The sequence below is a fragment of the Pholcus phalangioides genome, unplaced genomic scaffold (genome assembly GCF_987345545.1).
Source record: "Pholcus phalangioides strain wild (caught in Gottingen) unplaced genomic scaffold, Ppha-v1.0 ptg000005l_1, whole genome shotgun sequence".
NCBI lineage: Eukaryota > Metazoa > Arthropoda > Arachnida > Araneae > Pholcidae > Pholcus > Pholcus phalangioides.
The window spans coordinates 7,541,159-7,568,916 of NW_028301598.1; the positions used below are offsets into that span (position 1 = coordinate 7,541,159).

Genomic DNA, 27,758 nt, shown 5'->3' on the forward strand with positions numbered 1-27,758 from the left:
CCAAAAAACCCGGTTTTTTGGTTTTTTTACCAACCCTGACCTTTGATTATCTGGAACCTAGAATTATCTAGACTTATGTTTTTAATAGAAAGGAGGAAAATTTTATTTGGTATTCACCTTACATATACAAATACTACGCCACAACAGGTGAAATGCCCAACGAGGTGGATGAGAAAAAGATGCCCATAAAAATATGGATGTCATATATTTCAAAAATACAGCAACCCAATTAAAAATGCAATTAATAAAAATTATAAACAATATATACACGTGACAAAATATTATACAATGTTCATAAAGAATACTTATGGTTGTCTTATTCTAAGTAGTATGGATAGCTTCTCGATTTACCCCAACATGTTTATCGCATTTCTTTTTAAACGTGTCAATTGTGTTACAATTTACTACCTCCGGGGGTAAGCTATTCTATTTATTAACAACCCTATTAGAGAAAAATTCCCTGTGACACCATAACCTTTCATTGTCCCTCACCAATCGATACTGGTGTCCCCTTGTAAAAGCAGTTGATTGGTGGTGTACTAACAGTTCATGGTCCATCCTATTCATCCCATTGAAAATTTTGAACACTTCGATCATATCTCCTCGACACCTGCGTTGATCCAATGTAAACATATTCAAAAAATGAAGTCTCTCTTCATGACTCAAGCCCTGTGTGCCAATAAGGACATGCGTAGCTCTTCTCTGCATCCGTTCAGCCAAGTCTATGTCCCTCTGTAGGTATGGTCTCCAAAACCTTACAGCATACTCCAGTCCAGGACAAACTAAGCCTCCAAAAAGCGGAAGAATGACTTTAGGAGAACGTGAAGAGACCTTTTAGAAAATGAAACCAAGCATTATATTCGCTTTTTGATCACCGCTGAACAATGTTCAGAAAACTTAAGCCGCTCGTCAATGAGAATTCCCAAATCGGTGACCCTAGTTGCATCCGGGATAGTGACACCATTCAACTCGTAAGAGAACCGTGGGTTGCTCGAACCAAAATGAGCGACCATGCACTTATCAACGCTAAACGTCTTGCTCCATTCTTTTGCCCATGTTGCAATCCGGTTTAAGTTGGTCTGCAGCAACTCCCTATCGCTTTGATTCCCGATTATCCCCATCAGCTTCACATCATCTGCGAATTTGCTAGTGATCTCATCAATACCCTGATCGAGTTTATCGATAAAAAGTGAAAAAGGTATGGGGCCAAGGATACTTCCTTGAGGAACTCCACTTGTGATGCGTGTCCAACCAGAGAATTCCCCGTTCACCATAACTCGTTGCGACCTATCTCTTAACCACGATTCAATCCAATTCAGCCAGCAAGTTGCCCCTAATTCCAATCTCGTGTATACACTTCAAGAGTTTACCATGTTGGACCCGATCAAATCCCTTCTGGAAATCAAGGTAAACAACATCTACATTTTTGCTCTTACCCAAAGCCTTAGTCACGTGATCATAGAAGCAAAGGAAGTTAGTTACACATGACTTCCCCTTCCTGAACCCATGCTGATTATCCGACAATACATTATTCTTGTGTATCAACTTCACAAACTGCTTTTTGATGATAATTTCCAAAATTTTTGAGAGGGAGCTGTTCAAACTCACTGAACGATAATTGGACACAGCTTCTCTACTACCCTTCTTAAATATCGGAACAACATTAGCAAGTTAAGTGAAAAAGATTATAATAGTGAAAAATATAGTGAATAATAGTGAAAATATAATAACTAAAATATAATTCACATAATAGTGAAAAAGATTTCTACAGTTCTGACCAATCTTTACCAGCAAAATTAAAAAGTCATTAATTTCAATAGACTACAGTAGCACCTTGGCTAATGAAGGTAATTCGTTTTAGAATTCAGCAGCATCTTAATACATGGGTCCTACCGGCGTGGCTCGGGAGACCCAGTTGAAGGAAGGGAATTCGGTCAAATTTTTGACCGTGAGTATGTAAATCCGCAGGTAGGGAGCTTCCGAAAAAAATCACTTTGCCTGAAGGCTTGTGCATGCCCCCACTACCACATTCTGCCATAGGGTTCCTAAGATAAGATATTTGGCGGGACCCTTTCGTAGTGAATTTATAGAGTGAAAAGACAAAAAACCAATGAGAATCACTGTGTCATCCCCACCCTCGTGGAGCTATGGGTTTGTGATGAAGAGGGACCTGGCAGAATAGCAGTTGTTGGCCAAAATATGATTTCCGAGAGGTTTTTAGTGCGTGTGAACTATGACTCTAATTCAATTAATTAACTTCCAGGTTCTGCCTAAAATTTTAAGGATAGGTTTTATCGAACACCAAGAAGCACAATAAATAAGACAAAAACTGGCCAAATGCTGGAATGAACAGCTTCACAATTAGAGATTAATGAAAATTTACAGGAAGCTGAACAACTGAAGATCTTTTTATTTTATCCTACATGCGTAACCCAGTCAAGTTTATAGGTGTCCCTGTAGTGTGATGTCCCTTATGTAGTGTGATCAGTTCATTTCTCTGTCTTCATACATGCATATGGAAAAGATAAGTTTCTAGAATGTCCAGACCGGTCAGTTTGTTGCAAAGAGCTTTGCATTGAAAGCATGTGTGCACTGAGAAAATCCAATTCTATGTATACCCCCTTTTTAAGCACTTTTTCTCAGCTCAACCATTCATAAAAATTTCTGAAAGGTGCAAGTACGTGTTGGAAGAGCTTCCAAGGCACTAAACTAATCAAGACCGATTAACAATAATTCTAATGATAATTGACATAAAAACTCAGCTCACAACATGGCTGTGTCATGTGTATCCATGTCAACTAAAATGTTCGTTAGCCAAGGTAGAAATATCTCTAAAAAAATCATTAATCAAAAATTCTGAATGAAAAGGCATTCATTAGTTGAGGCATCATTGTATTCACTAGGCACATTTGTGAATAAGCATCGATACCTGTTAGTATATCAAGTTTCATTTGTGTTAACGTGGCAAGTGCAGTTTCATAAAGATTACACGTAAGTGCAACTAAGGTGGTCTCTGGACTTCCAAGTTTCTTGTAACGAATGTTCACATTTCTGCTAGATGAGGCTTTTTCTAAAGCTTTTCTGAAAATGTCTAAAATAACAAAGAAAAAATATGATTTTTCAGTTTATATCAATAATGTAATACCTCCACTATAAACACAATCTAGATCAGAGGAAGATTTACGATTTTGCCATCTGCTGACTTAAAATTTTTCCACCCTATTCCAATTCCAGTCTTAAATTTTCTTGATTAGTCCTAGCCCACATGTACCAATTTGTTAGAAGTTCCGCAGAGGAATTTGGATGAGATACATGTGTAGTTTAGTTGTAGTTAAAATTGTCAGCCTGACGGACACATTTTTACATGCATTGCTACATTCGATGGATTCATCGAATTATAAAATAATATCGATAACATAAATTTTATTACTTGGTGCTACCATCTGTTTATTAAATTTATACTTAAAATAAATAATATAAATAAAATTATAATTGTAAATACTCAAATAGGTGCCTTAGACAAGAGGTAAATGTCTCCAGAGTAAGGACTCACACAAGAATGACTATATTACTCCTCTACCAACATTGAGCCAACATTGAGTAAAATCATTGAAAAAGCGATGTACAATAGAATTTCGAATTTTCTAGAAAACAATTGCTCTATATATGAAAAACAATTTGGATTTCGCAAAAATATGTCAACTAAAACTGCACTTATATGGTTCATTGACACAGTGCGATGCGCTATAGATGATGGTAATTTCACGTACAGAATATTCTTAGACTTTAAGAAAGCATTTGATTTCATAAACCACGAAATTTTACTAAAAAAACTCGCTCTCTATGGAATTCATGGTGTAGCATTAAAGTTGTTTAAGAGTTACCTCTCAAACAGGAAACATTTTGTAAATATCGGAGCGTACAACTTTAGTGTCAACAACGTCACTTGCGGGGTGCCTCAGGGTTCTTGCCTCGGACCACTTTTATTTCTGATCTATGTCAATGACATCTATAAAATATTGCAAACTACACTGCTGGCCACCGTAAATGCAACACTCTGAAAGAAGCATGCAAATAATATGAAATTTACAACATGCATTAGCGGAGGTGAGATATGCAAATGATTAGAATTTCAGCGCAGACACACATCACGCGCGCCTATGGCGCCACTTCAAAGCGCTATTTAAGGCTTGGAGATTTCGACGATTTGAAGTACGGCAATTGTGTTTTTCTTGTGGTTTTTCAAAAAAACGATTAATTATGCCTCGTAGAAAACAGCGATCATCTTTTGATCAAGTATCCGAGTTCGACAGAGGAAGGATAGTGGCCTACCGAGATTGTATGTAATGTAACTGTAATGCGGATATGTGATCGTTGGATGCAGGAGGGTACGACGGACCGACGTGTTCGATCGCATCCACCTCAATGCACCACTTCACGTGATGACAGGTGTATTGTGCGTATGGCAGTGACGGATCGCTCAGCCTCATCACGAACCATAGCACAGCACATTCAGTCTGTACCACATCATCCAGTGTCTGCGCGTACCATTCGACGCCGTTTACAGCAGAGTGGTCTGTCCGCAAGACGTCCATTGCTTCGTCTACCCTTGACGCAGAACCACAGACGTCTCCGCCGCCAATGGTGCGATGAAAGAAGGATGTGGACGGCACAATGGAATGAAATTGTCTTTACTGACGAGTCACGCTTCTGTCTGCAACACCACGATGGTCGGATTCGAGTCTGGAGACACCGTGGAGAGAGGATGCTGAACAGCTGCGTTATGCACCGCCACACTGGTCCTGCACCGGGTATTATGGTATGGGGCGGTATTGGATATCACTCTCGCACTCCTCTAGTACGCATTGCCGGTACTTTAAAAAGCCAGCGCTACATCTCCTAGGTGTTGGAGCCAGTTATCCTTCCTTACCTTCAGGGCTTTCCCACAGCCATATTTCAACAGGATAATGCGCGACCACACGTGGCACGCATTGTCCAAAGGTTCTTCGTCAATCGCCAGATTGAATTGCTTCCCTGGCCAGCTCGTTCTCCGGATCTTTCGCCGATAGAAAGCATGTGGTCCATGGTTGCTCAACGATCGACCCAGATTACATCCCCAGCTGCCACACCAGATCAACTTTGGCAACGCGTGGAAGCTGCTTGGTCTGTTGTACCCCAAGAACACATCCAAAGTCTCTTTGAATCCATGCCGAGGCGTGTGGCAGCGGTGATCTCCAACAATGGCGGCTACTCTGGCTACTGATTTTGGCAGGAACCACACTTCACAGAAGTCTATAAATTTAATCATTTGATGCTTGGTCAACATGTTATCTACAAAATAAATATTGTTGCGATATCTCTTGTCTTTCTTGGTGTTGCAATTTGGGTGGCCAGCAGTGTATTTATGTATGCAGATGACACAGCCCTTTTACATTCAGGAAATCAAAATCCTCAAATCATAGATGAAATCAACTATGATATGAACATATTAAGCACCTGGCTATCAGTGAATAAACTACAACTCAATACTTCTAAATCAGTTTGCATACTTTTCAGACCTTGGCAAAAGCTGTTGGATACTGTGCCATTGCCAATAAAATTTAAACAGGATGAGTTAAACTTTGTCGATTCGGTTAAATACCTTGGAGTTTTAATTGATGAGCATCTTTCATGGTCTAACCATATACTTGAAGTCAGCAAATCATTAAACTCCTATATATACATATTTTCTATAGCAAGGCATTTCGTACCTTTTTATGTAATACGCATGCTATATTTTTCACTTTTTTTCTCTAAATTAACTTATTGCTTGGAAGTAGAATGAAATTCTCTTATATCAGCTTTGGGTTGCCATAATTAATTTTTTTAATTTAATAAATAAATATATTTGCACCTATTTGGCCAATATACTTCGTTCTTTTCATCTTTCTTTCAGGTCAAAAGAAATAAGAAGATTTACGTGTATCGCAAGAGCAAAGATGTCATAGGGTCGAGAGCATTTTACTAGCTTTTAGCTATTGCTCTCTTCCCTGTCCCAGCTTTCTTCACCATATTATGAATTAACTATTTTCTACCATGTCCATTCAAACATTTTTTCTTTCTCTTTGCATTTTCTGTCAAATATTGTAAAATACGTAATTTAATTGTAAACTCTAATTTGTATAGTATTATTGAAATTGACTGGGGACAAATAAATTATGTTATGTTATGTCTACATGCACCTCATACACATTTCTCTATGGAATTTCTAATGAACTGGTCCATGTAGCAATAGGCATGTTGTGAAACTAACATGAAGATTGTTTCTGGGTAGTGTTATGTGTAGTGCTGCCATCAATTCTTCTAACTATAAGTGAAGTGTAAAGACTGCTACTAAACCATACATGTACCTCATCCATATTCCTCTGCGGAACCGCTAACGAATTGGTACATGTTGAAATGTGTGTGTAGTGAAATCTGACATGAAGTTCATGTCTGCGTAATGCTTTTTTTTTTCTTTTTAATTTCACAAAAAAGAACACGTTATAAAATACAAAAGAAAGACAGATGATAAGACAAAAATACATAATAAATCAACAAAAATACATAATAAATCAACAAAAATACATAATAAATCAACAAAAATACATAAAAAATAAACAAAAATACATAAAAAATAAACAAAAATGGACATACATATACATCCACTCTGTGACCCTCAAGGGACTACTTGTCGTACCAGGAGGTCGAATAATTTGTAATACTATACTTCTATTTTCCAAGCAACCTTCATTATTGTTCTATTATCATAAACAATAAACAGTAATAATTTATGTTCGTGTGCATGCACAATGATTGGATTTTTATAATGTCACAAAAATATGTCGAAAAAAATTTCAAATAAAAACAATAATTATATCTTGTGTTCATAGTATTATTTCTTCGAATTTTGATTAGTGTTCATGCAAACTGTTGAAAGTATTGATATTTATTATAGATATCTCTATGCACAAAAATTAAACACATGTATTGTAAAAGTTAGAAAAAAATATTTTTCAATGTAAATATTTCTATTGTATTAGTGTTTCAAATACAATGCTCTTCGCAAAATCAAAAATATTATAATTCAATCTTTTATTAGTATGATTAGCAGTTTGGTATTTATTTAGAATCTTTGGAGCAGTGTAACTAAAACTTTTTTTGAATAGAGCTTTATTTGTTTTTGGCACTTGATATTCCATACTTAATCTACTTGATGATCTGTTTCGATTCTTTATTAACCATTCTTCATTTGCTATAACAAATTTTATTATTCTGTATATATAGTTTTGTCTTATGGATAATGCATGGCACTCAGTTTTGTTTTGGTTAGTGGGATTAGTTTTTATTGTGAGTCTGATTTTATTATGCATATTATCTAATTTATTTATGTTAGTATAATATGCACCTCCCCAAGAACAGATTCCATATGCTACAATTGAGTATATCCATGCATAAAATATATCTTTAAAAAATTTTTCATCTATTGCATTTTTAAGTCTATATAATACTGCTGCAAAAGTTCGAATTCTTTTAGTTATTTTTCCACAATGCAAATTCCATTTTAGGTTGTTCTGTATTATTATGCCCAGATAATTGTAGTCGAAAATTCTGTTTATTTCTTGGCAGTCACAGTATGATATGCTATGACTAGGGGAATGGTTATGAATTTTTATATGTATATTATATATCAAATTTATTTATGTTTTTTGTCTTTGAGCAAATGTATTTATGTTTTTTGTCTTTGAGCAAATGTATTTAGTTTTTTGAATATTTATTTGCAATTTGTTTTTACTTAGCCAACTATTTATTTTGAAAAGGTCTCTCTCTTCTTCTACTTTTTTAATAAATTTTCCATTTCCGTCTCTTCTACATACAGTACTGTATCATCTGCAAAAGATATTAAGTTTCCATTTAGTTCTAGTTTACAAAATTCGTTTATGTAAACAATATGAGGAAAAGTACAGGTCCAATTACCGTCAATTAACAGGTAATTTTATCATATCCACTTGATTTGTTTTCTTTTATTTCTTTGATTACATCCTTTATTATTGCATCAGTGGTTTCAAAATAAAACATGGAATTACTTGAGTTATTATTATTTGAGTTATTATATGCTTGTTATGTGTAGTGCTGTTATCTGCCACCAGTCGTTTCTAACTAAGAGTGAAGTGTAATGATTGAATAATTGTATTGTTGTAGGCCCCAAAGCAGAATGTTTTGTGATGTTCTGCTACGAGCCCTCAGCTGACTGAAAATGTTCTGAGGTAAAATTTTGCATATACATAATAGCGTTTTTCTACACTATTCTTAAAATTCTTCCAGATTGTTCTGCAAGACCTCTGGTTGTTCTGCGATGTACGTCGAACATTTTGGCATATTCTACTTTTGGGGTTGTAGGCCTGTTGCTCTCTGTGGTGAGACTTTTCAATGGGGAGATCGGTTTGCATTTAAGCCTTGAAGTTGGGAACCACAGGAAACCACCTTCAGCCGACCACCACAGCAGCAAAATGTAAAGGCTGTCTCTCTCAAGATTTGTAATATTGTAGACATATTAATCAAGTTATTGAAAGCAGGGCCATCTCTATGCATGAAGCCTACAAAAAGATCAAATAAGTAACAGCTGTATTGCCAATGCACTAGGAAAAAGCCCCATAGACAAGAAATGCTCTTTGTCAGGAGAGCTCTCTTGCTGGACATACAAGATTAAAGGCCCGTTTACACGAGGCAAGCGGTTTAGTTGGTAACTTAATTTTTAGTTGCCAAGTACGATACAATGTATGCAGACGATAAGGGCCGTTTACACGGCTTTAGTTGGCAAGTGCGCAAGTGCAGAAGTGATTTAGTTGGTAAGTGAGATAAGAACGGTTCTATTTTTTCCGGTTAAGTAGACCTATGCGCATGCGCCAGTGGGCGTGACCTGCCGCTCTGGAGGGGTCTTTTTGCTCTCTCACGGAGGGGTTTATTTTGATCTCAAGTGTGAACCTGTTCATACTCCGTCATCTCCTGAAGTTTCGCTAGAATTCCGCCGAAATATTGGATGGTGAGGTGGCCAGAGGACACAATCTTCAAGTTTATTGAAAAATATCTTCACCATGAATGTTTGTTGAACTATAGAAATGGAAATTACCTTGTTCAAACAAGCTAAAAATTATTCGATGTTGGGAAAAGCTATGGAATATTCTGTCGACGTGATGTCAGGAGTTATATATTTTTGAATCTTCAATTTTTTTTATCTGGTGGGGAGGATTTATATATTAAAAACTGGAGAGGGGGGTTTCGAATATTTCTCTCGTCCAGAACGAATTTGCTGCCATCTGTTGTAAAAATACATGATCAAATATTTAACATAAAGATATCATCTCTATAGATCAAATTAAAAAATAATGATTTCGAAAATTTGGAAATAATTTTTGTTTAATGAATTTTTATTATTTAATTTTTAACCCTTAGAATTTCCTACGAATGCCAAGAATCTTCTCCTGTATTTTCGGCTTACATAATTCATAATTATCTCCTCTTTAACATCGATTAAAATATCATATAATCGGTATTTACAACTTAGAGGAGAAATAGAGAAATCTTATATTTCTTCTCGATGACTTACTTAAGTTTATAATATGTTGTGTGTTCTTTTTTCCCCTGTGGTGTCATCTCTCGCCCCCTTGCATGGGTGGCAGAGGCGAAAAAAGGGGACAAGCAAACTGTTTCCCTTGCGTGACCTACTTCTTGCTCAGTGTGTTGCTCTCGCGCAAGTGATATAGTTTCTCCTTTTTTATTATGTGGAATTAATATTGTTAACCTATGTAAATAGTTTTTTAAAATTAAATTAACTTAAATATTATCAACCGTTTCTTCAATTGGAGTCAGAATATACATCGTCCTCAATGTGTATCATATAACTATACCCCCCTTGAGTAAGTGAAAATGAATAAATTTATATTCTTTAAAAAAAATATCATATAATGTGGCTCTGATCACAGTAATCATAAGTTCTACCTGATCATCTTCATCCATCGTTACGAAAGCTATGAGCTTTAAAAAAAGCACCTCTCTGAATGCCAGATAAATAAAAAATTATTACTATTATTCTCCCGCGCGTTGTGCGTCTGTCTCTCTCCGTGTATTTGAGTAGACTGAAGCGCGCATGCGCTAACTGCGCTCACGTCCGTAAAAATTATCCAATGAGCGTTTACTTACCACTTATCGTGTGGACAGTTTCAAGAAGAATCGGTAAGTTGAAATTAAGTTACCAACTAAAGCGCTTGCCTCGTGTAAACGGGCCTTTAGGCTAATGGTTCTCGGTTAATGGAGTCATAAGAAATTCAAGCAAAAATATGGATATTTGCAGATAAATGTAGATTTTTGTAAATCAGAAAAATAGAACATAAACCGAAAATAATCCCTAATGCATCTTTTGCAGCTAAAATTAACATAAAACCGGTCTTATTCCCCAGGGAAACACAGTACTTTCCCTATATTAATAAACTCGCAAAAATACCTGGCGCTGCCAGCCGGGCTTCCTCTATATACTGGAAACATTGAAGAAGTGATAAACCATTGCAAAAGAATAAATGTGTCCGCAACACATTTTTAGGAAAACAGGATAAGGAAAGTAAAAACTCCAAGTCATTTTTGAAGCCCATGAGAAATTGTTGCCTGGTGATTTTTTACTCATTTCAGTCATTCGCCCAGCTCCGACGAACTTTTAAAGTAGCCTATCGTGCAAACCCAGTACTGTTTCATATATGTGAAACATCTTACAGAGATTGGTCTAAACTTGTAGATTTGTATAGAGAACACACACACACAAAAAATCAATTTTATACATATAGACTAGGTATAATACCTGTAGACCAGACATGCCCCAAGCTCTGTCCCATTAGGGGTGTAAGCCCATTACCCCAAGGGGTTGGGCCACGCTAGCTATAATACCTGGCACTGCCAGGGGTTTTCCCCCATATACTGGCAGCATTAAAGTAGTAACACACCATTGTAAAGGCATACATGTCTAAAATGCATTGTTAGGGAACCACAGTAATCAAAGTAAACATTCTAAAAGTCAATTTTTTGAGGCCTACAAACCATTGTTACTTAAGGTTTTTTGCCAATTTCAGGCATTTGCCCTGCTCTGGCAAACTTGTAAAGTGGTCTATCGTTCAAGTCGGGCCCTGTTTTTTGGTAAATATGCAAAATTTGGCAATGATCAATCTAAAATTGTAGATTGGTATAGAGAACACACAATCAATTTTATATATGTAGACAGATAAATGAAATTAAAATCAATGTTCAAGATAAATTTTCACAGAAAAAATCTTAGAACTCAAAACATTTTGGCATTCCTCAGCAATGTTGTGAAAGATGAAAACAAAAGTAATGCACCAGTTAACTTTCATGATGAAACTAAATAAATGTGGAAAAACGAAGAATTTCAATTAGTTTAAAATCAGTACCAACAATTCCGTCAAGAAACGTCTGCACAAACTAAACAGAGGCCAATTGTGAAGCTAAATTCAGGTGGACCGATCAGATGATCAAATCAAAACAGCCAAACACAATGCAAAATACAAATTGCATCAGAAATTTTATTGTAGCAACTTGTGATCAACATACACACCATTTTTATTTTTATTTTTGACGATAAAAAAAAAGATTCATTTAACTTTCTTTTATGCTACTTTCTTTGGTTTTCAAATAAATTATACAGTGGAACCTGTACAAAACAGAGCGTCAAGAGACAAACAGTATTCTATTTTTGAACAGGTCTTCATTTCAAAATGCACATCCAAACATTAATAATCCAAGGGACTATCTTTTGATCCTGTTCAAGACAGGTTTCTGCCTTATACAGAGCCTGTTTTAGACTCATTTAACTGTGCAACATATTACAGAATGAGAATTCATATATATGGAATGGGAACTGATTTTACTTGATGCTTTTGATGGTGATGGCTGGATGGAATTTCTTGATGATGAATCAGTCTGAAGTGTTCCAGAAGGAGATGATACAGAATCGACCAGATGCACAAACATTGCTTTGATCATTGAAGCACTCCACAGGAGCTGTAGCTGTTTTTTTACATGATTTAGTGACTCGTGTAAACTAAAATTTGAGAAAAAAATTTAAGCTGATCAAAACTTGAAAAAAAACACACAGGTAATATATAGTTTGTCAGTAGAAGTTATATCTTTATCAATGCATCAGAGAGAGGGAGAAAAGAAATAAAGCTTATCAGTGATGATGGGTAATGATGATAAAGGGTATCAATGAGAAAAATGAGAAATTAAAAACAGTTTCCAGTACAGAAGGTACAAAAAGGATCGTAAATCAAGAAATCAAGTTTGAGATTTGAGTTATAGGCCCATCAGAGTGCAAAAAATGAATGTGCAACAAAACCAGGCAAATTTAAATAAATTCTACAATAGGCAGTATTATTGATAACTTATCAAAAATGGTTATTTTATATGGCACTGTTAAAATTATTGTCATTGTCAACCTCATTTGTCATGTCAGTCACTTGTGAATAGCAACATTAACAAGATGTAAAAAGAAAGATAAAAAAAAAATGGCAGAGGATGGGTCATGACACAGCAACAAGTTTAAACATGAATATGTCTATTAGACCTTGATAAAGTGCAATACGACACACATTTAGTCTAATGCAACACATTTAGTCAGGTAACTAAACCTGAAGAAGTAGTCTTCATATACAAATAAAGTCTTCTGTGATTTGCCCCAAGTATATCTGTGTGTTCTTCTTGCACATCCCGACATATAGTGCAAAACAATTTAATTATAAAAAAGGGTAGCAAGCATGGTGCCCAGACTGGCACAGATATCAATGCCAGTGGGCAGGGCACTGTCATGAAGAAAATATTAAGAGGGGGATGAAAATTGCCATTCATTCTGTATATACGGGGACTCAAACCTATACTTAGGATGGGGAATAGTGCATTGTATATTCGTGAATTATCTGGGGGGGGGGGGGGGCTCAAATAGCCTCAACCCCCAGGTTCTGGCACATATGCCAGTGTGATATCATTGAATATGTCTTTTTGATTATCTGAACAAACTAATAATGAACATATTAGTTTCAATTGTGATGCAAGCTTTTTGAGATATAGCTTAAAACAATTCCATTACTAATACAGGAAGTGAGCCTGGTGCCCAGAACAGAAGAGGAATTAAAACTAGTGAGGTATCATTACATTGGTCTCCACAATATCTATCAGATGATATCATTGGCTTTGATTTACATTGCATACTTCCTGAGATATGAGTATTTGAAACATTTTGTTAAAATATTTTCTGGTGTTGCATTAATTATCCCCAGATGATTTGAAAGACATATTTACATCAAATATTGTTTGCATGCTAAAACTTCTTACAGTGATACATTACTTTATATAATTAAGAGAAAGATGTCCCCTTTTCACTTATTAATACAAGATTTTCGGAAGACTGGTTATATCTGGAGATGATGACTTTAGAAAGAAAATTCATCTCTGCCTCCACGGGGACTTTTGGACTCTGGTCTCTCATTTGCCAGATGAGTGCTCTATATATACCCTAAGATATGGAAACAGAAGAATATTTCCTTCTTGTTGCATGTATATCCAAAAATTTTATATTATCATGTGGAGAGGACATCTTTCTCTGCATATATGTTGCCATCTGATGGCCCTGATGTCATTTAAGAGCTGCTAATTGATTGTTGTCTACATCCAGGTAGAGATGAATATTCTTCCTAAAATCATCATCATCTCCAGATATAACCAGTCTTCCAAAAATCTTGTCTATATAATGATCTGCTGTCATCTGAAGTCTAGATGAAATTGCAGTGAACTAATTACTGCAGCCATCCAAGGGATGTTTTTCAGCCATTTTGATGACATACCAGAGTATAACATAGAAATGATTATGAGTCACAGGAATATTCTTTCTGTTAATTTACCACACTGTATATGTCATATACGTCATTTGTAGCTGATATGCAAAAATCCATTAATAAAACAGGGCATTATTTACCACTGATTGTAAAGAAAACAACACAATGCCATTCTTTTAAATCAATCAAGCTATTTTTCACAGTGAGAAAACCTGTGTTTTTTCCTCATGAAAAATCTGTTTTATATGGAAATTTTATCATTATCTGACAAGATTTACACATACAGTTGAATCCTGTTTTAACAAATACCATTATAATGAAAAAATCTCACTTTAATGAAAACTTTTCTAATCCTCTAGATAATATTACATAGGAACAATGTAAAAACCTGGAATTCCTTTATAACAAAATTTAAATGTAACAAACTTTCAGCTATCTCCAGTCTCTTGGAGTTTGTTATAATGAGATTCGACTGTGTTAAGCTATGTTTCCAACATTAATGGTTCATAGAAGGAGGAAAATAATAGTCCTTCTATTGGTTCAAAAAACGCATACGAGACAGAGCCACAATACTAAGCGTTGTCAATGCACCAACACAGCTGGGTGGATTGGTACCTCATCACAATTTGAATGAACTGTTTACACTCATGATTCATATGATAGTCATGTCATGTGCCTGTAAAGTTGACTTAGAAGTGAAGAGAAAACTGCTCTGTTGAATGAAGGGTGAATGATCAGTGAGAAGCCACTGGTACATGTTGGAATGTGCGTGTCTGTGTTGTGAACCTAACGTGAAGCTTGTTTCTGTGTAATGCTTGTTATAGTGCTGTCATCTACCAAATATTTTTCGAACTATGAGTGAAGTGTAATGTTTGAAGATTTTACCGTTGTAGGCCTGTTGCTCTCTGTGGTGAGACTTTTTAATGGGGAGATCGGCTTGCATTTGCACCTTGAAGTTGGGAACCACAGAAAACCAACTTCAGCCGACCACCACTGCGATGACGGTGGGGTTCTGTAACATTACCATTTAGGCCCCACTGGAAATGGTCCTCTTCAAGTCATTTTTATATTTTTATTACCTTTACATTGATTCTGGGATCGATCGGCGAGATCATGTGCCACTTATCGACTGCCATGTTTACGATCTTTTGTGCTAACTAACTAACAGTGTGATGGCTCGGTCCATATCCTACGGGACTTCTAACCGAAAAGCCATCACCAGGAAGCATATTTTCAGTATGGTTAATATGCGAAATGACAAATACATATGCTCGTCCTATAAACATTCCACAATTTCCAAACATTCTAGTTGCCGCTGTGGTGGTCGAGTGGTCATAGTGACGGACTCGAATCGCGGGGACCCGGGTTCGAGCCCCACCGTCGCCACAGTGGTGGTCGGCTGACGTTGGTTTTCTGTGGTTCCCAACTTTGCAAATGCGCAAATGCGAGCCGATCTTCCCGTTAAAAGGTCTCGCCACAGAGAGCAACAGTCCTACGAACAGTACAAATATTCAGTCACTACACATCACTCACTTCACTTCTGAGATATAGATGGCAGCACTGAAAAATCATACACAACACTAGATACGCACTCAGACTATTAGGTACACATACTTACACTTCCGGCACAACTCACTAGGTAGTAAATTGCCTATGGCGATAGATCTGAGTTGTGCTCGGTTTCAAAAAAAAAAAAAAAAACCCATTCTAGAAACAGTTATACATACAAGCACAGTGAAATAGCAAGCAAATAAAACTGTACATATGTGTATCTCATACACATTCCACAATTTCTAAACATTTCAGAGACAGAAATACAAACAAAAATGTGTACATCAAATAACCCAATCACATATGGCTAGTCATCAGAGATGCAATACGCTACAAGAGCGTATTCTATAATATAGAGATTATCGAATTCTGATCACATTGTTAGTCTATTCCGTAGCAGGGATTAGCTTTGAGTAATAGGCGGCAATTAATGTGATAGGATTGAAGTTGTGGATGTGTCCGAGTCTGGAGGTAGGCTAGCAGAAGGCCTAGTCTTGGAGTGTCATATATGCATATCGGTCTCCATGGAATTTATAAGGTTTTCCATCTTTTTAGTGAGGACTTGCGACCTAATGATTTGTTTCTTCCATATGTTTATGTAAGATGGATTTACTTGTGGAAAATGAGCATCACTGGTATACGGGCACTGCGTGAAATAGTGCAGTAGGTCCCCTTTACCGCCACAGTTACAGAATTTGTTATTGGAGAGTCCGAAGCGTTTTAAATAAGTTGGCAAAGGGCCGTGTTCTGAAAGAAAAATTGTCTTCTGACGTGACCAGACTTTATTCATAGTCTGAACTTGTGGAACTACCTTTTGAACCTCTGCTCGAGTGTCTGAATTATTCCATTCCCTTTGCCATCTGTTCCTAAGCCAATCCTTTAATATTTTTTGGCGAAGGATTTCGATAATGGAAAGTCTGTTAGAAATGGGTGCTTAGTCGCATCCTTAGCTGCAGCGTTGGCAGCATCATTTCCAAAGTTGTTCTGATGAGATTTTATCCAGGCAACATGAAGGTGAGAGTTGTTAATCAACAGGTTTCGGATGGATCCAAAATGGACACTGGTACAGCGGCAGCATTCGTCGTTGCTCAGATCAACAAGATCCTCTACACTTGGAGCATCAGACTGAATGATAATAATTCTGTTTTTCAAGCAGAACTCATTGCCATCTTGCATGCTCTCAACAGATCTTTTGTGCTGCCAGATGCTGAATACCATAGTTCTACAATATTATTTTAAGTTAATGTGAATATGCAAATTTATTTGTCAAAGTGTTCTAGCGCCACCGAATCTTGATACGAATATAATGTGGATATTCTGGTAATAATGTGAGATGGGGAGTTTTTTCTTATACATGCCGGGTTACATCCCACCTCGTTCCGGAAGCCATGAGTTAATAATTTAGCTGGGTGTCTCAACGTTACTCGATCCGTTGATCGAACTCTTCATCTTCTAGTCAAAAATCGCTCTGCCTGTGTTGAAGTCTCTTTGAGATGTCTGCTCTCGATTATGATGGGATACTCGTCGGGTTCGTCGTCTCTTCGGATGCGTGATGCTGTTCCTATGGAGCTTTCCTTTCACCTGGGGATCGGATAGATCAATCAAGAAGTGACTTGTTCATTCTTGTGACAGTGACATCCTGAAGGGTGTAATCAATGGACCGATTGGGTGAGAACGTTTTGAATCTGTGATATATTAATGCTAAAACTCTAAAGAAAATTTATTGACGCATGTTGTGCAGGCTTAAAATGTTTTGTTGTAAAATATAAAGATTAAAGCTGAAATAAAAAACTTAAGTAAATGAAATAGTCGTCATATCATTATTGTCATCTGTCTGACGAAATTATTTTGGGGAAGATAAAAATGGAATCCGGGATGCAATGAGTGCTTAATAATTTGTTGCAGTTAGAACTTCGCGATGCGAGTCCGTCACTATGACAATTTCATCACCCAATTTTTTTTTTGTAAATTTTTTTCAATGAAAAATACCCAAAACTTTACTTGCAGCAATACCACTAAAGCTGTAGCCATGGCTCTGTCTCCATAGGAGATATAAGATTATTGTTCTTAAAGAAGGTGGGCTACGTTGGTATCAGTAGGTGAAGAGTAGGAAAAATTTATGGACATGCTCAGCCAGGGCCGAAAACGAGATACTTTGTCATCCAGGAAAACCACACATTTTAGAGCTCCAGTGCAATGTAGGAGCAGCAGCTAAAGGACAAATTTGGTGGCCCTCCCCCCCCCCCCCGGTTCAGCGCCTAAGGCACTAGAACTGCCTGCTGCCTCCTGGTTTTGTCCTTGGGTTCAGCTTTTGTTTGTCAAAGTACATATTTACCTATGGTCAAGCTGCTGAGCAAACCATCCTAAAACTGGATGCCAATGAGTCAGATTAGACTGTTTATCACCAACATACTTCTGACAGTACTCCAGTAATCTTGTGATTACATTCTGTTGAAAAACATTACAAAAAGAAAGAATGAGTTGAGAAAATATATTTTCTGAAAAGACAGAAAAGGCATGATACTTTATCTGACAGAAAATACTGAGCATACAAATTACATACTGATGTAAACCACATGTGTATATTCATCCTATCACTTTAATAAAAGGGTTTTCAATCTAGAATCAAATTCAATGCGCAAGTATCAAAGCCCCTTGTTACTTTTGTGGCGGAAATGATTGTTGTTGTTTTGGTAGCTGATGTTAGTATGCAGCACATGGCTTTTGAGACCTAGTCAGTTTTTGAATGGTGCATCTACAAATTTTAATCAATGTTTCTAAGAAACTGAACGAAAAGCAAGTAACAATTTAATTCACACTAAATGCCCCACTTATAAGCATGACGGGTCTTGACAAGTTTTCGCATAAGTTTGGCAAGTGCTTTAGTGAATGCACAAAATTTTCAAGCTTCCTGTCACACTCTGCATGAGCATCAAGGCATCAAACTAAAATTTGGTAATACAGGGAAATACCTATGTAACAATACTCTGGGGACTTTCAAATAGAGCACAACTCTGTTCCATCCCCATGTGCAATTTACTACAGAATGAGTTATGCCGGAAAAATGCATGTATACCTAATAGTCTGAGTGCCTGTATATTTGGTGCCGATTGGTTAATGATTTTAATACTGACATCTATTTTCAAAACTATGAGTTAAAGGTAATGAATGAATATTTGTAGATCTGTTGCTCTCTGTGGCAAGACTTTCTAACAGGGAGATCAACTTGCATTCATGTCTCAGAGAACTCAAGGGATTGGAGAAATGCATCTTTATAAAGGAGCTACCCTTATAGGTGGAATATACTAATACTATGAAAAGTACACCAGGACCAGACAGTAATATTGTTGTATAGTCTATACTCGTTATAACGACCCCACGTTATGGCGACCAACGTTTACTTTCGATATAATGACCCTCCCAGTATAATGTCCGTTTTTGATGGAACAAAGGGGGTCGTTACATCGAGTAGTGAGTGTATAAGTAATAATGGTTATAAAACGTATCATTATAAAGGATTTTCACTGAAATTAATTGAAATGGAGCTTTTTCTAACAGGATGTGAATACATAGAATAGTTTATTTTTAGCTGTCATAAATTCTACTGCAAATGAAACCTGAAACCGTAGTTCGTGATTTAGGGTTTCAATAGGTAGTATTAACCCATCAAACCTCCCTTCATTGTTACTCTGTCGATTCCTATAGTAATATGTATAGTGTATACACGTATGTATTATGTATATGTCCTGTAATACAGTGTTCTCCCATAAATGACACTTTCGAAAAGAAACAGGATATTCATTCATGTTGAGAAAAATCAAGAAGCTATCTAATACAATTGAAGGCAGCCATTTTTTCATGTACAGTGTATATTATTTATCCTTAAGTTTTGTTTTAGTTCATTTTTTATTATTCCTTTACTTTTAGTTTACAGTGTTACAAATAGCTGACATCTATATATTTGTTATAGGCATTTTTTTTTCAGCCACTGGATTTATTAATTTGCCTATTGTGGCTTTTAAATTTGTATTTAACAACCATTACCAAGACTTACACCTTTACATGCACCTTATAAACATTCCCTCTTGGGAATTTCTAACGAAGCGGAACAAGCAGAAATGTGTGTGGGGTGTGTGTATGCGTGACCCTAATGTCTTTATGTTATCAGAATCATGCTTGTTTCGTGTTATACTGATGCTGCCATCTGTCTCTCATATTTTGAAGTGAAAATGACAAATGCTGAAACCTTCACATTATGGGAACAGATGCAGTATAATCCAGATCGCTCATTATACTGCAATTATATCTGGAAAAAAAAGTCAACAAGGGGATCTGGATTATACTGCATCTGTTCCATATCATGCAAGTATCAAGTTGAAAGTCCACCCGTGTCCTGAGGAGAGACTTGTATTTGACGACTATTAACCTTCATTTAATAACTTGGAGAATGAGGAGTGTATGAGAACAACCCAAAATAAGTGGTGCACATGGTGAGTAAATTTGTGTCACATTGATATAATCAACAATACTTGTAATCATACAACTTGCATGATGGGATAGCAGAAAAATTGTTCACGAAGGAAAAAATGTCTATAGTGAAGATGGTCTATGAAAATTATTTAATTTTGAAGAAACCAAGAATATTCGACTTACTATAAAATCCAACATGTTTCCGTGAAACTCCTGAAACAATTAAAAAACAAACAAACAAATACTGTAATAAGTAGGTAGATAGATTTATTTGCACAACAAACATGTTAATACAGAATATGAGAGAGAAAAATACCTTACATTCACATATTATCATACATGCAATATTAAAAAAATTCATTTTAAAAAAAAGGCAAAAGAAAAAAAAAATTCTAATTCATGGAGGCAAACGGGTAATTCACATAGTAATAGAGAAAAAGTAACTTATTCATGATTGTAATTAAAAATATTAAAAGATTCAAAATACATATTGTGATCATATTTGTATTATATTTACATTAATTTGTAAGTTTATTTCCATCTCGAGTAACCAATGTTTACCAATTTAAATGTTTCCTGAAAATAAACAAACTATTGACACCTGTAAGATTGACAAAATAGAAATTTTCTGGAGTTGAGCTTGAGAACAAAAGACGTCATAAACTTATTGTTGGGGTTTGTTACAATCCACGGAATAGGGATCAAAACTACATCGCCAAATTGCATGATGAAATTTCCTACACGTGTAAGTGAAAGAGGGTTCTCATACTAGGGGATATCAATTACCCAGGTATTGATTGGGAGAACCTTTCATCTAGAGATCAGTATGAAAGAGACTTTCTTAAGTTGGTGCTCGAACATTTTTTGTATCAGCATGTATCAGAAGCCACTAGGGGTACTGCTATTTTGGATTTAGTTCTTACTAGTTCTGAGGATCTAGTTGAACACGTTTCAGTGCGGGAAGAGTTTTCTTCCAGTGATCATTGATCGTCAGATTTCACTGTAACTTTTCCTCGGGTAAGGTTGATAACAAAAGACTGGTTCCTTGTTTTCGGAGAACTAACTTTGATGTTCTGAGAGGAAGGGTAGCGGAAGTTTTCAAAGACTGGTTGGAGTGGTAAGTAGGGGTGGTAAGTCAATGGGTAGAATTTAGTACGAAGCTGTCCTGTTTTGCACGACGTCATACCCTTTGTTCGAAAAAAGCGTGTTTGTACATTGCACCCTCTATGGTTCACGGATAGCGTGCGGAACCTTTATCTTGAAAATAAAAGAGCATTCAGAGAGTATAAAAGTGGACGAGGTGACCTATCATTGTTTACTGATAAAAGAAGACTGTTGAAGAAAGCGATAAGGGATAGTAAAAAGGAAGTTGAATCTAGGTTGGCAGATAACATTGGCTCTGACCCAAAATCATTTTTTCAATACGTCAATAATGGATGTAAGGGAACGGTTGGCCCCCTCTCGATAGGAGGCTCTAGGTTAGAGAGCAATGTAGGCATGTGTAATGCTTTCAATGACTTTTCCGCGTCGGTTTTTAATGGAGATAATGATATTCGATATACCAGTGTTGCATGGGGTGATAAAACCCTCAACGATATTCAAGTAGAAGACGTTTAGGTCCTAAATCTTTCTAAGAAATGTATGTGCAAGCAAAGCACCAGGACCATGCTACGATGCGTGAAATAAGGAAGCCAGGGTCGTGTCTCTAGTGGTGTATATGGTAGCGTGCTTGCCCGGTTTGCAAGAGGACTGGGTTTGAGTACCGGCAGCGACCAGATGCATTTTTTTTTCGAGTTCACTTTGGAATAATATCTAGAAAAAATCTATTTCCTTGAGAAAAAGAAAAAGATTAAGAAATGAAGGCCACCTGCCTAAAGCTATCAAACATACTAAACATACTCGTCATAATATCCAGAAACTATATCATTTGATATATCCCCCCCCCCCATGGCTTTAAAAATACAATATAAATGAACAAACAAGATAAAATATGTATATATACAAATACAAATACAACGCCACAACAGGCAAATTGCCCAACGAGGTGGCTGACTTAAGAACATCATGGATCCCCGAGCCATTTTTTGGAGGCCCTACCTACTACTGTGCTACACCACACATGCACCCCCCCCCCGCGGAACCCCCCAACGAACCCCCAATGAATCGGTACATGCGGGAATGTGCGTGTACGTGTAGTGCAACCTGACGTAAAGTTTGTTTCTGTGTAATGCTTGTTATGTGTAGTGCTGTCATCTGCCCCCAGTTTTTCTAACTATGAGTGAAGTGTTATGGTTGAATGATTTACCGTTGTAGGACTGTTGCTCTCTGTGGCGAGACTTTTTAACGGGGAGATCGGCTCGCATTTGCGCCTTGAAGTTGGGAACCACAGAAAACCAACTTCAGCCGACCACCACTGTGGGGTTCGAACCCGGATCCTCGCATCACGAGTCCGGCACTATAACCACTCGACCACCACAGCGGCATATATACATATATTTATATGTCCTTTGCACCCCCTCCCCAGAAAAAATTGAAATGACTGGCGTGCTGAAAACCAGAAAATGTTTATCCTCAATGTATTGGGCTGAGAAAAAGCTGTCTCGTTCTTTTTAAGCTTCATAGCTTAAAAATATGCACTTTAGTGTGTGTGATGAAACAATGAGAAGGAATAATAAGTAATTTGCCATACTGTACTAACAAACAAATGATCACAGTCTGGGCAGATCATCTAGTGATTCATACAGCCAGCAACCTCTTAGAGAGATTGAATAGAAAATGAAAAGTACAAAAATTCAGAGAAGAGTGAAGATGAGAAAAATGTTGAACATATTAGTCGAGAAACTGGTCTGCAATAAAAAAGCAGAATAGCAGCAGACTGCAACAAACTTTGCGAATGTTTTGGACTTTAACAAACAAGGCATTCATGCTATTATGTAATGCAAAATTCATTGTGTTTGGGTTTTTAAGTAGACACGATTGAAAGTTTTACCTTTTATTCACATGGGTGACAAACATTTTCAAGAAAGTCTTATTTGGTAAAGAGAAGACTTAAACAGTGGCTTCTTTCCCACAAAATAAGACTTTCTTGAAAATGTTCACCACCTGTGCAAATGTTGTGAATGCCATTTTCCCCAACAAAATATTTAACCTTCTAAAATTACATAGGCAGAATTATTCCCATTTTAATCATAAAAAAAAAAACACACACACACACACACACATATTACACTCACTTATTATGTCTCATATTATCGCACTCAGATCCCATGACTTGGTTTATACTAAATGATGCCCAAACATCAAAACATAGGTGTAAATATCATTCCATTTCCACGCTTCAATTCATTTCCATGCAACCAAATCAAATTAGAGGCTTTTGTAATGTAGAAGTATCTCTTAGTTACACTCACTTTTCTTTGTGGCTTTTCGTGTGTAAGGTTCACACATTAAGTAGTTCCCCAGGGTGCTCATAATTCTTGAGTAGGGGACCTCAACTCCCTTTCAAAATGTTGAAAATGTAGTATTTTGTGCTGGCCTGTTGGCCGCCCCTGGCTGCAAGGAGGATGGTGATGAACAGTCTTTGCCAAGTCTATTTTTCGTATGTCTGTGGCATTTTGAAAAACCAATTTTTATTTTTGTGAAGCATTTTTTATTAATTGAATTAATTGATTGAATTTAAATACGGCAAAGCGCATATAAATATCTCTTCAATATGTTTAATATTATGTTTGTTTTCAAGGTTAGTTTTCTATGACTGATAAATTATCAGATAAAAATGTCTGAAGTTCAAGAGAAATTGAATTAAAAGTTTTAAATGTGGCACAACACTTATGCATCTTGAGTATTTAATTGTATGTGCTTTTTTTTATTTAATTTAAAATATGTAATGTGACCCATGACATGAATGAAGTGTCGAAAGGTAAAAATTTTCTACAATGGCCTAAAAAACCCAAAAACTATGTATTTTGTTTTGGGTTTTTGTCTTTTAATGATGAAAGGGCATCTATATGTTTGGCGTTGGTTATCATGCTAGATAACCCTAAAAAAACATTTGTGCCAGTTTTGTTTACTGCGTGACACCTAATGGCTCTACTTGTGTAAACTAACACATTCTTTTGCCATTTGACTAGAAATCTGAACTAATGACAAAGCGTGATATGCTTCAACATAATTCATTGATTCAAGAAATATCTGAAAATCCATCTCAAGCTAATATAACAACCAATCAGCACGCAGAAGTGTTTTAAAACTCTTTCAAAAATATATTTTTTAAATACTTTTTTGCAGAAATATAATATTTATTTATAAACATATTGGTTTGATTTCTTTCCAACACAAAATTTCTATATCAAAAATTAAAAATGAAGAATTATTAATACCTAACACATATAATTTTAAATCCACATTGTCTTTTGATGCAGTCATCAAAATTCAAAGATATCTGAAAGGAACCATGGAGTAAATAAAAGGCAAAATATATACATACAGCAACCTACCTCAGGATTTGCATTTGCCATCTGAATCAAGTTCCCTGAAAAAAATAAATGAATACGTAAATTTATTGTATTCACATGCAAATTATTGAAGTAAATCCATTTAATTAGACATACAAGTTTCTTGTTCACAAATTTGAAAAATTTAACCCATTCGCATCACCACTCTAGATACGCTGCTCACTTCATGAATATGATATGCTCAGCATCATTATTCATCAATAATGAAACTGGCTTTTACCATGAAACTGGCTGATACAAAAATTGCATAGCCGAATCACCAGTTTAACCCTCTAAGTGGCAATGACAATATATCTTGCGTCCATCAAAGCCTTTTATTTCAGCATTGACAAGCCCAGATGTTTTATAAAGTTGATTTTTCAATGAAAAACTTATCTCTATACCCCTTAGTTTGCACCAACTGAAAATCGGAAGAAAGCCTACTTCATTAAAAAGGATATGGCCTTCTTTTGAAGAGGGGGTTTAGTGATTTCTAATTGCCTCTTAAAGGGTTAAAAAAAGAAGCAAATACTCTTGAAAACATGTGAATTAATTAACACTAACCGATATTGATAACAAATCAAATTATACTGCCTGATTAACTGATACTAACAACCTACTAATATTGTACAAGCAAAACCATTTTATTGTTCCTACTAATATGACAAATTTTAGATATAATTTGTTCCTCATAAAAAATTGAATTCAAAAATGTAGAAAAGCTTGTTTGTTTTTCAATTTCTCAAAAATAAAGTTTTTAAATGTCGCTTAACCCCTTTATGTCCAGTGGGTTGTTTTCAACACATTTATGAATGCATACTTTGAGATGAGCTAATGAGCCCAATGAGTCCTTTACAAGACCTGCTAGATTTCTACGTAAAATATATCTAGTTTTTATGAAAAAAATCCAAATTTGTCATGTTCTTGACATAAATACAACAAACATATGAATTAATTTGATTTTGCTGGAAAAAATTTTGGACACAATTGTACAAAAAACATAACTATTTTATTTAATATATATTTAATAAATATTTTGATGAAAATTGTTTGTTCGGGTTCAAAGACCATTGTCCGTTTGAGTTAGTTCTCAACGTTTCCCCAACACTAGTGGTTGGCATCAGCAGGAGAATTAATAAAACTAGATCAAAAGTCAAGTTTCCCAGAGTCTCAGGTTGTGTTTACGTACATGAGTGGCTTGACATACACTATTGTTTTGTGATTGGTCAGTTGATCCTATGACTTGCAGCAAATTGAAAACAGTTCTTATGCTGGGAATCAGGTTCTCCATCCAACGCTGAGAACTAACTCAAACGGACGACAGTCTTCGAACGCGAACAAACAATTTTCCTCAAATGATAGCAGCGAAAACCTTATCAACTATAAATATTTTATTCCTAAATTTAATAATTATAAATATTAATAAAATAATTTTATTTTCTAAATTTTTGATTGTCAAAATTTGAAGTGAAATTTTAATCCCCACCTCGCAGACATTTATACCACTAATTAGGGTTAGAAAGGTCTTAGCACAAACTAGTGCATCTAGAAAAGTCCAACAGCGATTAAACTTCTGAGCTTATTTGAATTAATTGAATCAAATTTTAAGAACCAAATATTTTTCCCTTACCTCCAAAAACACTCGTATATATTGTTTCATATTTGCTGCAAAGTGACCATTGGCCAGAACGGATTATTTTACTCTTGGTGGTAAGGCACAATAAATATATGCAGATTATTCTGCTTGGGGGTATGAATGGACTAATTATTATCATTGATGTTTCAAGTCCCCAGACAGAAATTGGATTGGATTCTGATTTCTCTCTAGGTGGTATTTCTGCACATCTGTGAGAGCCAGTGAATTGAAACTACACAGTTTACTGAGGAAATATAACTTCATAAGTGATGCTCATTCACTACAGCAAGACTACAGACTAAAGATTGAAGACAGTGTACTGAAGCATACCCAACAGGTTAATGCAGTGATTTTTAACTTATTTTCCATCTCACACCTCCAATGCATTTTGATTAACCTTCCAACACCACCTTGAATAATGTGTTGTCTATTTGTTCAAAATTTAGATTTTGGAAACTAATTGCATTAATTGTCCACTAATTAATTGTTATTAAAATTTGTATCTTAAAACAGGGGTTCTCAAACCGTGCACTACCAACTTTTGTCAGAGGTGCCAGAGTGGCAACCTGATCCTGAGGTTATCCAAGCCATTCTTGTTCTTTCTCTAAAGGGGGGGGAGCTAAATATTATCCTTTTAAATTCTAGTGATTTCTGATTTTTGTTTTCATCAGGAAAATTGATGAATCAAAATTGATTGATTTCACAAAAGTATGTGGTAGTGAAAGATAGAGGTGTTTGCAAAGCTGTTTTCCATACTTTTGGAAATTATTCCAACTGAGCACATAAAAACTGTTCTAAATCAGAATTTTGCAATTCCCTTTGAATACGTGAACTGGCTACCATTTCACAATGAAATAATCTTTTACTAAATTATCATCTTTTATAGAATTAAGATAGAGAATAAATGAATCTAGTATCACAAACAGAAAAAGAAAGTTTGCAAAAGAATATCAAACAGCATATCAGAATATGCTCTTAAAAAATCTCTTCAAGCTGGGAACATTCATATTTCACACGGTGTGATACATTTCTACGAGAAAAGCTAAAGAAGAGATCTCAAAATGTAGGTATGATTTACTTTTCTGAACTGAAAAATTTAATTTTTTGAATGATTTGAATTTTCCTGAATAATCAGTCAGCCTGTTACATTTTTCTCTCCATCTCATGCAACAAAAATGCTTTCCTGCACTCTAAGACAAATACTTTGAAATTATTAGATAATTTTCAAAAAACACAGGGGAGGAAAAGACATCATTTGTCATTTTCATGCTAGGATATGAACAGAAAAAATATCAAGCAATAAATAGTCTTACAATGACTAAAAAATTAAGTACTCAACACAATAACAGCCACATAATTCTAATGAACCTAAGCTGAGAATTATAAACTAATGAATTATATTAAGAAAAATAGAATTACCTATTAAGCATAGAGCATAGTTGCCTTCCAGTGCATTGAAAAGTGTCCTCGTGTTTTGTTCAGTAGCTAAAAGCTCCATGGTATGTTTAAATATATCATGGCTAATGAAGATACCCAGGCACTATCAGGAAGAGCGAAAAAGTGAATATATTTCACAATAAAAAATGCCATAAAACACAAAAGGCATGTTCATCAAACAATGAAAAAGCAATTTTCAGATCAAAAAAAAGACACTGCATGTAGCTTATGAGAAAAATGTTTTAACAAGATAGCCAGTGTGTG

At 35.8% G+C, this 27,758-nt stretch overlaps 1 protein-coding gene across 2 annotated transcripts in view; it reads right to left on the reverse strand.

Annotated features, from left to right (window-relative positions):
* The window catches only part of LOC149085823 (ubiquitin-protein ligase E3B), a 103,923-nt gene that overhangs the window by 39,388 nt on the left and 36,777 nt on the right, over positions 1-27,758 (reverse strand). For both annotated transcript variants that reach the window (XM_089232260.1, XM_089232261.1), the window contains exons 10-15: positions 27,477-27,597; positions 24,425-24,459; positions 20,112-20,141; positions 17,794-17,906; positions 11,949-12,121; positions 2,930-3,091 (exon numbers count right to left, since the gene is read on the reverse strand). In XM_089232260.1, coding sequence (XP_089088386.1) covers positions 2,930-3,091; positions 11,949-12,121; positions 17,794-17,906; positions 20,112-20,141; positions 24,425-24,459; positions 27,477-27,597 — 634 coding nt within the window. The remainder of the gene's footprint in view (positions 1-2,929; positions 3,092-11,948; positions 12,122-17,793; positions 17,907-20,111; positions 20,142-24,424; positions 24,460-27,476; positions 27,598-27,758) is intronic.